Source organism: Colias croceus, chromosome 3, assembly GCF_905220415.1.
Source record: "Colias croceus chromosome 3, ilColCroc2.1".
NCBI classification, from domain to species: domain Eukaryota; kingdom Metazoa; phylum Arthropoda; class Insecta; order Lepidoptera; family Pieridae; genus Colias; species Colias croceus.
Window position 1 is genome coordinate 1,260,571 of NC_059539.1, and position 12,827 is coordinate 1,273,397.

The following is a 12,827-nucleotide window of genomic DNA, read 5'->3' on the forward strand; positions in this document are numbered from 1 at the left end:
GAAATTATCCTACGAGTTTACCAGAAATGTCTAATCAACTTGGTGATTTGTAATAAGAGTGAGTTTTATTTTTCTAATCGGCTTTAAAAATTAATAATTAAATTAGTCGCCAAAGTAAACGGCATTTGCTGAGATACACGATTGTATTAATTATGTCAACGGTTGCGATATAATGTGCTTTTTTTTTATTTTTTGTCGTTGATGTTTTGGTTAAAAGAAATGCTTAGAATTTATTTTGTTGATCGATGCTAATAAATGATCGCATCTCTAGAAGCTTGTTTCCTTTTTCTTTCCTAAGGGGAGTCGATGGCGTAAATTTTGCATTGGAAGCTCCGCACTTCGTGCGAAATTTTAGTGTTGGGAGCCCCGCGCTTTACGCGTAAATTTAGCATTGGAAGCTCCGCGCTTCATGCCAAGGTTTAGCATTGGAAGCTCCGCGCTTCATGCCAAGGTTTAGCATTGGAAGCTCCGCGCTTCATGCCAAGGTTTAGCATTGGAAGCTCCGCGCTTCGTGTGTTTGCTCTATCTACATTGGAAGCTCCGCGCTTCATGTGTTTGCTCTATCTACATTGGAAGCTCCGCGCTTCGTGTGTTTGCTCTATCTATCTACATTGGAAGCTCCGCGCTTCATGTGTTGGCACTAAATTGGAAGCTCCGCGCTTCGTGTGTTTGCTCTATCTATCTACATTGGAAGCTCCGCGCTTCATGTGTTTGCTCTATCTACATTGGAAGCTCCGCGCTTCATGTGTTGGCTCTATCTACATTGGAAGCTCCGCGCTTCATGTGTTGGCACTACATTGGAAGCTCCGCGCTTCGTGTGTTTGCTCTATCTATCTACATTGGAAGCTCCGCGCTTCATGTGTTGGCACTACATTGGAAGCTCCGCGCTTCGTGTGTTTGCTCTATCTATCTACATTGGAAGCTCCGCGCTTCATGTGTTGGCACTACATTGGAAGCTCCGCGCTTCGTGTGTTTGCTCTATCTATCTACATTGGAAGCTCCGCGCTTCATGTGTTGGCACTACATTGGAAGCTCCGCGCTTCGTGTGTTTGCTCTATCTATCTACATTGGAAGCTCCGCGCTTCATGTGTTGGCACTACATTGGAAGCTCCGCGCTTCGTGTGTTTGCTCTATCTATCTACATTGGAAGCTCCGCGCTTCATGTGTTGGCACTACATTGGAAGCTCCGCGCTTCGTGTGTTTGCTCTATCTATCTACATTGGAAGCTCCGCGCTTCATGTGTTTGCTCTATCTACATTGGAAGCTCCGCGCTTCATGTGTTGGCTCTATCTACATTGGAAGCTCCGCGCTTCATGTGTTGGCACTACATTGGAAGCTCCGCGCTTCATGTGTTTGCTCTATCTACATTGGAAGCTCCGCGCTTCATGTGTTGGCTCTATCTACATTGGAAGCTCCGCGCTTCATGTGTTGGCACTACATTGGAAGCTCCGCGCTTCGTGTGTTTGCTCTATCTATCTACATTGGAAGCTCCGCGCTTCATGTGTTTGCTCTATCTACATTGGAAGCTCCGCGCTTCATGTGTTGACTCTACATTGGAAGCTCCGTGTTTCGTGTAGGTTCTACGCTGCAAACTTTGTTGTTGAAAGTTTTGACCAGAGCTAAATAGGTTTAGAAATCGCGCGAGAACGCGCTAACTGTCAGAATGGCCGTGTCGGAGTATTGATTTATTCAGTTGGTATTAACGCCATCTATTGGTAAAGTTGTGAATATTTTTAATATTGACATAGTAAGACTTGAAGTAGTAACGAATGAATTTATGACAATGACAAGTGACAATGACATTTTCCTTGAGTCAGTAGTTTGGCAGGTTGGGGGGTGTCAGTTCGAACGACACTTGCCGCCCGACAGCCAACCGCGCTAGTTGTGCGCACTGATTCTTTTTATTATTTTACGATCATGGCGGACGTTGAAATTAATCGCGAGGAATCTCCGAAATATATATGAGTCAGTTAAACAAGGTTAAACAGAAATAAATTATTGTTATCATCATTTTTTTATAATATGCGTTAGTAATAGTATTGAAAAAAAAAACATTATGAATAAAATAAGTTCAAATTAAAAGTGTGTTTTTGGGATATGCAGTACGGCAACACTAAATGGCGTCGTATTTTCGTAAACAACATTTTCAAAGTACAGGTGAAATATTGAATAATACGATTATTCCTGATGGTACGTAATCCCAGTGTCTTTCTTATTATTTGTTGAATTTTTTTTAAACAGTTTTATGGCACAAACAGGCATTTTACTTCAGGTTTTGTCCAAAATCTTTAGAAACTATCGGTACGCCCTCTCCACACAATGCTTGTGACACGAATGGCTCGGGTACGCCGATTTCGGCGTACTTTTAGTTGCCGCATTTTTCGAGTACGCCGGCGGTATCTAGTCGTAGCGCGCGCGGAGACCAATCCTTAATCTAAGATCATAATATTATGTAATATGAAAATATTATGTTGGTTGGTTTTTCAGGTATAGGATGAAAAAGATGTAAAATGAACTTTTACGTGTATTCCAATAAATTTGTTTGAAATTTAGAGTTCGATTGGAAAACTGCATTATGTATTCCAGGCCACTTCCAGGCCATAGGAGCAGTGCCGTTGTAAGGGCCACTGACACCCCGGGCGAAAATATTGTGGCGCCCACTTCATGTGTTCTGAAGGTTTGCACCAGGGAGGCAAGAGACTCCAACTTCAGACCTTGGCGCCCCCCAGAATTTGTCGCCCTGGGCCATCGCCCCCTCTCGCCCCCCCCCCCCCCCCCTCAATGCCTTATTGGTCATTATGTAGAAAAATAAAGTATTATTGAATCGAATCTCGATTCTGAAAGCGTTATAGAATGGGCGACAAAGTTAATTAGCCCCGATTTATTTTTTCTCGGCTATTGCTTTACCTTGCTAAGGTCTACAATTCAATTTGTCGTGAACTTAATGTGTGATCAATAGGTATCTTTTAAATACATTACATTGTAACACGTTAAATAATATACTTAGATATTATGAAATATAAATTAAAGAGAGAGAGAGAATTGTAGCATCAATATTCCGTATTTAGAAATAAAAATCTTCAGTTCTTATTAGTTTTTCACTGCGGAGGCCTTCCAAGAGGGCATAGGTCATGTGTGGGTTGACAGAAGTCACATGTCTTCAATATTTGCGGTATTTTTCCTCATGAATTAGAGTGGTGGGTATTTGGATAATGTAGAGATATGTGAATAATATTTAATGCTCCAGATAGATAGATAATTATTTATTGCACACACAAAACATTTACATAAAACACAGAAAGACAAACAGAGACAAGTATGTACGAATGGCGGCCTTATCGCTAGGTAGCGATCTCTTCCAGACTACCATTGATGCTCTACTATTTATTTTATTAAAATGAATGGCCTAAGCACTTAGCAACTATTGCTCTTTAAGAGTACTTACCTAATATTCTAAATTAAAACCTTCAAGAAGTTGGCAGTGGGCCGGCAGGTAGATAATATCCGCTTAGTAGTTGTAATCCTTTTAATAAAGCAGAGTTCTTATCGTTTAGGTTATAAATAGCTTCGGATCCGTTTTATCTACTTCAAAAGGAAAGTTAAATCTAAAGTCGAGATATTTTAGGATAGTCTGTCCTTAATAACAATAGATAATTCCTGCTTTCACTTGTGTATAATTCTTATAATAATTATTATATACCTAGTCTATCAGCTATCGCTATATATTCTAAAATTATAATTTTGGAAGTTTAAGTATATGGGCTTGATAATGGTTGTTGCTATATTGTAACAACAAAAATAAGGCATGGATGTCTGGATGATGGAAATTCTGCCTGTTTATAAGGAATGCCGATCTACTTATCATTCAACCGATACTACTACCTAATTACTTATCATTAAACCGATACTACGTGAGTCACAAAAACTATCGAAACCCTCTCAGACAGGATGTCCCACTATTGGTATACTAAGCGCGAAGGGACTTGTAGTTTTGTATACACTGATCACGTAAAAAATACTTATAAGTAAACAACAAAATAACATCAAACAATTTTCGCTAAATTTTTCCTGAAAATCCATGTTTTCTTCTTTAGCTTCGCACAGCCGGCATATTATATCGCTTCGCTAATGAGAGCATTTGATCTATGAAAACATAATCTTAAATGATAAGTCACGTGCTGGTAGCAAAGCTGGGCGGGTTGCTTGTTAGGGGTGTACCGTGTACATAGAGTTTTAAAAATTCAAACATTTGAAAAAAAACTGCATCTGGAATTTTATAAGTATTTTTACGTACTCAGCGTATGCAAAACTATAACCTCCTTTGAGCTTAGTAAACCAACAGTGGGACACCCAGACCCCCTGTATTGTAGCCTGTGTTGAAACCACAGAACATATAAAGAGGTCCTCTTTTATATTATGTTCTGTGGTTGAAACTGTGGGTCGTTTAGTAATGCTAATATAGGGACAACTGCAGATAATCCTGGTATTCCTGCAACTGACATAATGCAGATTGATTCCCAGGATACTATCATTTCATTACCTAGTAAAGAGCAATTCAGTTGTATACCTACATGAGACTTGGTACTGAGCTACGAATATATTAGGTATCTCCCTTGTCTCATATGGATTATTTTTAACTAAGTATTCGGTCATTTTCAAAAGGAAATTTCTGTGAAAACGAAACAGAAATATAAACAGAAAATTCTATAATTTTTACAGTAAGGGGAAGCAAAAACCTAAGTAAATTTAGGGAAGACTTAGATGTTTGGAAGGTAATCTTCTACGCAAAAACTAAATACGAAGTCAACTTCCACGAGTAATATCTTGATCAATACTTAACTGTATTTCTACAAATAATATGTTTATACGTCATATACCTACGAAGACAGCAGTTCATATCCCATTATGCAATTGGTTAAAAATAAATTACTTATGTTTAAATACAGTAAGTAGTTGTTTCTGTTCAAATCGGATTGTGAAATTGTCTCAAGAATGGCGATTTTGAACTCTCTTATACATTATCCAAAGCACAGAGTCATATCAAGTACAACATCTGCTTGAATACTACGGACTGTGCCTGACTGTGCTACGGACTACCTAACTAGATTAAAAATCTATGGCGTCTCAGTATTTCTCGCCCCGCCCGGAGCTACCCTTAGTGTCAACCGCGAATCCAAAGAGGCTACACGCACCTAAGATTAAAAAAAAGCAACAGATAAAAAAAAATAACACGCAAATTGTCATGTTCTAAATACAATTTTTGAATCGAACTACATATGATTTTACGCAAAATTTTATAAAAGCGCGGGAACATAGAGCGTGTTTACAGAAGTGTGTGTTTAAAACGTTTTTGTATGGGACTAGACTAGATATTTGAGAAGTTTTCAAGTGTCGGGTTCACGATTTGATATGATTTTGTACGACGTAAGTAATGTTGATTATATTCTGAATAGAAGCTGAACGATATCTTTATCACAATATCATTCAGTGCACTCCGATGTGCATTTTATGTAAATAATTACTACATCAGTGCATCGCGAATAAATACAGGAAAACATTCTTAGCATTTATGTAAAATGTTATCGACAAAATGTTACATATTTATTTTATATTTGAAGTAGGTAATCAATAATTTTAATTATTTATTTAATTTTAACTTAGAATTATAAAATTATGATTTTATACATTTATTTATTACCGTCTAGAAGTTATTTATGCCCTTTTACCTTTTACTTTTGTTTGCAAGAATATTTTCAACTAAACCCTATCTAATATTTTATTGAAATAAGTTACAATATTGTTTCTGATGTAGGTGATGATTTTCACATTTTTCTACTCTATTTTTTGTCTTCATCGGGAAGCGTATGCCCTTCGTATGCTTTACAATTCATAGTAGGTACCTAGTTAGATAAAAATATGTAGTAAGCTAATGGTCCGCCCCGGATTCGCCCGTAGTACATATATCGCAATAAATAGTAGCCTATGCCCTTTCTCAGGTATCAAAATATCTCCATACCAAATTTCATGCAAATTAGTTCAGTAGTTTAGGCGTGATTGAGTAACAGACAGAGTTACTTTCGCATTTATAATATTAGTATGGAATATGGATTATATGCTCGATTTCAGTATCCTTATCTTTTCTATGGTAAAATACCTATGAAAGTACTAACAAACCTCGTAGCCATCTCAAACATGTATAAGATCGCTTGAAATTAGGTATTTAAATATGATAGAAATAATACCTTTAATAATATCAAATAGACCCAAATAAACAAAATGGAAAGTCGTTGTTAGCAATTATCATATTTATCAACTGCTAATAAATGAGGTAATTAGATTGATAATAATACCTATATATTATATTGATAATACAAAACTGTTCGCAAGTTATGTGTGTCACATTACGATAAAAAAATTAGAACTCTTGATGTCTTTGACTTATTTTTTATCATAAATAATGGCAGTTTCGAGTCGCAAATTACAATTGACACAAAAATTTTGGGGACATCAACTAAGGTTATCAATTAGAAATTCTCACAATTTATTGAAGTGAAACTTTTATTACATCGTCTCAAACTTTTTGGTCTGTGTAGCGCTTGTCGCGTGACGCACGATACGTACGATAATTATCGTACAAATACGATAATTTTTAGTTAAATGTCTAACTATAGTGTGAAAAAAGTTTCACTTTTACCGTGGTTTTATAAAACCACACAACATTTTTTTTTTAAGTGCGACTTTATACGAATACACATTATTATAAAAAATCTTTTTGTAGTATCTACAACACTACGAAAGTCATCATAATAGGTACAAAATAACCCGGTTCACGTATTTTCGTCTTTTCTCCCTGTTATCTGCCTGCCGGACATGTAGCTTCAACGGGCCCGAAATTATTTCATTGTTAGATGGCCCATTTATCGCTATATTATGCTATCTCATCACGCTAAGAGCGTTTTCACATTGTCCGGTCCGATATCGGATATCGGAAGCCGATAGCCGATATCCGATATCGGACACAATTTGCCCTTTCACATTATCCGATAATATCGTCCCGATATCATGAGTGTTGCCAGAAACTGGAAAAGTAGATATATGGAGAGTTAAAAAAAGACAGTGGATGCATTTAAGTTACAAAAAATAAACTTTATTTTAAATAAAATAAATAGGAATAAATAAACTATGTTTTTCAAACCGGTTTAATCTGCTGACTGCGGAGTTTGGATTTGTACCCTCTGCAGAGTCAGAATCTAGTTTCAATATTCAATTTCATTGTGAGGCTTGTTTTTTTTATATGCTGTTTTTCTTTTTTTAATAATAGAACATGTTGTGTGGTCGTAGTGAATTTTAGAACTTTTTTATATTAAATCATGTACGACTGTTATGTTCATAAACAAATAAAATAAAATAAAATTCAACTCAGTATTAAAGCGACGAAACTGGCAAATATAAATTCAAATTACATTTACAAATGTAGGTGCTGTTATTACAATTTTATAGTGCTAATAATAATATATATATTATACCTATAAATAATAGGTAGAATGTACATCATTCTACCTATTATCTGGGTGTGCAAATATTAAACGAAATAAATTAAACTAAACTAATTCTTCGTTGTCACAGATTCCGCAATGTAATAAATTCTTGAATGTCATAAAATTGTTTCTCCATTAACTATTTCGTCAGTTTCTTCTAAAATATTTCATACAATTTTTGTTGATTTATTGTACATGTTGGAAAGTGCAGTATATTTTGATACCTCGTTAACATAATATGCAAATTTACTTTTCCTTTCTTAAATATTCTGGGTAGTATTTAACAAATATTATAACTATCCCTTTCTTTCCAAGCTAGTACCTATTTGAAAAATCAGTAGATCACCCGAAAAATCATAAGGTCTAGCAACACTGGTCATCATGGCAAACTATAATAAAAAACTTTATTTGTTGTATTTATTATATTTGAGACGTAAAAAAAGATATAGATATTTTTGTTTACTTCAGTTCAGCCAATTGCCGTATATTATAGGACGGTATTAAAATAGCTCCCGTAAAAATAGTATTTTTAATGCCTTTAAATACTTAAATGAATGTTTTCTTAATACTTAGCCTCCGATATCGGATATCGGCTATCGGCGCCCGATATCCGATATCGGACCGGACAATGTGAAAACGCTCTAAGACGGAACGCAGAGCAATGAGTGTAAAACCGCTGGACATGTCTAATCGAGTAAGTACATGTTTAATTTTTAATTTAACAAGAGATTCATGACAACATACTTTGGTGCAAACAATGTACTATGGTGATTTGCCAGATACACACAAATCGAGCAGCCTCGCGAGGCAATTATTATGCTAAGCAGCGCGGTCAGTTTTTATGTGGTCGTGGAAAATGGCAGCTCTCACGTCCAGACCAAGCTGCTTCGCGAGGCTGCTCGCTCTATATAGCTATTCGTGATACATAAGATTACGTGACGTCACAGCGATTTCCTGAATAAACGTCATAAGACGATAATTGAATTTTAACAATTCCATTATCGCTGACGTGTTTTGACGAGCGTATCGACGAGCTTGATCTGGGTCAAGTTCACTGTCAGCTGGATATATGGAGTGAATATGATTTCGCTGAAACATCAAGTGCGTCGAAAACAAGATAGTGAATTTGTATGCAAGCAGAATAATAGATTAATAGGGATAGGTCAGTTTAGAGGCCGAATTTATGTTCTATTCACAGTTCTATTGTTTGCATATCAACATTGTGAAGTATTTATTGATACATTTGTTTATGATGTGAGGAAAGTGAAAGCTTCACGAGCTAATGTAATTGTTGAACGTAATGAAAAAGACTCAATATCAAATGGCTGATGGTTATGACGGGTAAAAAGCTGTTACTATTTTCTTAAGGCAACATTATTTGGAATTAAGAAGGAGGAACGCATCTCTAAACATTATTTTATGTCTCATTCTTCCTCCTCACTGAAAATTCCTTTACAGAAATAATCCATACTAATATTATAAATGCCAAAGTAACTCTGTCTGTCTGTCTGTTACTCAATCACGCCCTAACTACTGAACCAATTTGCATGAAATTTGGTATGGAGATATTTTGATACCCGAGAAAGGATATAGGATAGGTTTTATCTCGGAAATCCTACGGGAACGGGTTTTTCTTTGAAAACGCGGGCGAATCCGCGGGCGGAAAGCTTATTATATCTTACTTTTAAGCAGATCTAGATCTGCCGATTATTATTAAGCCAATATACCTAACCTCCATATGAGATTATGGAGTATTTAACACAAATGAATATCTATTTTAATTAGGTTAAGTGTGTAAGAGAACCTTTTATATTTACTACCTTATTATCAAGAAGATTCCACAAATAATTTTGCAGTAGGTATATTTTTGTATTCTATAGTAACAAATGTGGTATGGTGATATTCACCATCTAATTTTAAAGTTTTAAACACCTTAGAACAGGGCAATGTTCCTCGACGACAGTCAAAAATGTGCATACTTCGTTGTTAAAAGAACATGATCCCTTTAAAATGTTCTGTCTATTGCATAAAGATCCAATCTTTTCTTTGGAATTTAAACGCTTCCCTGATATGTCGGTGCCTCGTTAAAACTACGAGCTAAGTATTGTGACGTCAGCAATAATTGATTGACGTAATGACTATCATATAAGCATAACGAAACTTACAGCCTGAAGCTATGCGAGAAAAGGAATCGGTTTAAGTTATAAGTTATCCTGCGCTAAATACTCCAGCCTTCCAAGATTCAAAGGCAGAATTTTCCTTAGAAGTCCCTTTTCTATGGGTTTAATGATTCCATAGAAAGAACAAGGATTGGTTATTCTACAGCACAAGGTGTTCTTAAATACCGTGGTCATTTCAATGGACGAGCTGCCTGTGGTCCATGTAACGATTAGTGATTTTTAAGTATTCAGTGGGGTAAAGATTTCCTTGACTTTTTGTTATGACAATTTTACACGAAGCTTGAGGTATATATTTAAAAACTTTTCTGAAATTGGTATTGAACGAGATATCAAGTAGATCTTTAGAATTCAAAAATCAAAATATGGTTAATGTTTATTATACCAGCTTTCACCTTTCATGATATTGAAAACCGCGAAGTCGGTAACGGCGATCTTTTTGTCTTTGTCACTTAACTTCTAAAGTTCCTTCATAATTGGCTATGAAAATGGAATTTCAACAAAATTTTAATGATACAAAAAGACGTCATTTGGACCATACGTTTATTGAAGGACGCTGGGTGGGTGAGGGAATTGCGACTGTATTTTTAGAGTGTAGAGTCGGAAATGCAATGTTGATGGGAGATGAGGTGTGAGGCTGTACGGTGCGGTGGCGGCGCGCGCAACTCTCCGTGCTGTAGGGGTGGGAATGTACCGATAGTCGATAAAAGATTAAATTTCATGATTTTTTAGATATTTAATGGATATATATTGTAGTGGGGATTTATTTTCATTGATCATCATTATATTTATGAAGTGTGCTTTATTTTATTTAACCCGGATTCGACGATCAATTTTTTTCGTCAAAATAAACTGATGCTTTATTTCCATTCTGAGTTAATTTTCTGAATAACTTAGCGTTATTAATTTTCCGTCCTTTTTTGATTTCTGTTTATTTGTTTTCATATAGACTAAGTATAGTCTCTTTTATATTTCCGCACCCAATATCTACTCTATTTGAAATTGATTCTCTGTCTGATTAAAATTATGAATTTTTATATTCCTCAAACAAAATTTTATTTAACAATCGCGATAACAAACACATTTTTAAATGCATCACATAAAGCTTTCTTCTATTACTATTTTTCTATTTGAACCTCCCTGGCTCTTCATAAAAAAAAACTCTCGACAAGTGCTATCACATCACTACTCGGCTTCAGCATTCAGTAAGCCTCCAAATGATGGGTGAAATGGCACCCTCAGCGATTCAGATATAAAAATAATCCGAATAATGTGTATTATTAAATAGCAGTGTTGGTGTATGTGTGGACCATGGGTGTGGATACTGTACCTCCTCAACGAGTAAGAGCCTGTAGTCATTATATGTATTTTTTATATGTACTTTTTGTTTTGCGAAACCCTGTTTGGAGACTTTTCTTTATATTTGTCTGTTTGGGATGGGGCGAGACACAAAAACGTATTATGAGATTTTAAAAATATTCTTTTGGTACAACATGGATGTTTTACGGATACAATTTTACGCTTGTAGAAATAAGTTTTAGTATTTTGTGTCTGTTTCTCTTTTATACAGTAATATAGCTAGGTGCTTTACGTGTCCCACGTTGCGAGCGTTAACGCAATAATAGTTTTATAATAGCAAAGCATTTTTTTTATATTTAATTACTAAATTTATTTCAAACATTAAGTATCGTCCGTAATAAAACTTATTTAATGTCGAGCAATACATAGATACACTCACAATATTATTTTCAGGAATTTCCGTAGCCAAAAGGCAAAAATAAATTATTATCATTGAATAATAATTTATTTTTGCCTTGAACGTTGCGGTAAGAGAAAACTGCTTCAGATTTATTGAAGATCCTCCTTTCTGCTCAAGTAATATTAAATTAACTTCCTCTCCCATAATTAATTATAAACTCATAAATATTCCACTTTACAGAACACAGTTTAGTGTGGATAATTCATCATTTTTTTTACAAGTACTTAGTTCATTTAGACTTATCTACATTCTATAAAAAAACTTTCTGTATAGTACTAATACTAATTTAGTCTACTTAAGTAATTTGTACGTGTAACGCTGTGTTAATAAGGTATTAGTAATACGATGACGTCAATCACATTCTAATAAGGCTGCCACATCAAAAATAACTATGTATATCTATTTCTTCTACAATGTATAGAAACAAATATTCGCAGGTCCAATATAATTGGAAACATTAAAACTTTGATTTGGCACCGCCAAGCAAGGTGGCTGCGGAGTGCGGTCGTAAATGAATCACGGAGGGTGGCAGATCCAAAGCCATTTAATGCAAGAATGGAATAAACCTTTCAGTTTTGGTAGAAATATGAAGGTAATAAAATTATTAAAGAAAAGTTTGACTGTATATATATTCGAATGTATATAGACTTTTATTCAAGCGCGACAGTTAGTAAAATGGACATGTAAGATACTGTTTAAATACAGAAACGGCTACCCAGATGATACTGAATACAGAAATAGTATATAGTCTGGATAAGCATAATATAATATGGGTTCTAATTACCCTGGTACCACGTGCAACCTATATACAAGCGATTAGAGGTATATCTACAAAAATATACAAAGCAAAAAATAATACAACGTCAATCAATAGAGACACACAACAAAAGAACTTTTAAAATAATTACTGTGGTGTCATGATAGTCGTAGCGGTCACCGAAGCAAAGGCGAAATTACCTTTTCCAAATATTAGTAGTAAGTAAAACAGGACGAAACAGTTATTTATAGAGTTACTTTTTCATTAATTTATATCTTGAACAACTTACATGGCAACTGAAGTTGAAACAAAATTCTTGCTACACATCCATTTCTACGAACTTTATTTATCCCTATCCAGACATGATATATATCCGCTTAAAGCCAGGTTCCCCGTAATAGCACAATTTATCTTTTAAAAAATCATTTAAGTTTGTATGAAAGGCTATAAGAACCCCTCGAATCCCACGTCCTCTTCAGGGGCATGCAGACTGCCTCATTAGTGAGTTTTTGACTGAAATTACAAGAATTTCGCTTTCAATATACCAACGTGTAGGTGGGAAAGAATACCAATTTTAACGGGAGTTTAAAGTTTTT

At 35.3% G+C, this 12,827-nt stretch overlaps 1 protein-coding gene across 1 annotated transcript in view; it reads left to right on the forward strand.

Moving 5' to 3' along the window:
* The first annotated feature begins 10,937 nt into the window (after positions 1–10,937).
* The window catches only part of LOC123706171 (dual specificity tyrosine-phosphorylation-regulated kinase 2), a 36,291-nt gene continuing 34,401 nt past the window's right edge, over positions 10,938–12,827 (forward strand). The window contains exon 1 of the mRNA XM_045655336.1: positions 10,938–11,056. Coding sequence (XP_045511292.1) covers positions 11,027–11,056 — 30 coding nt within the window. The 5' untranslated portion in view covers positions 10,938–11,026. The remainder of the gene's footprint in view (positions 11,057–12,827) is intronic.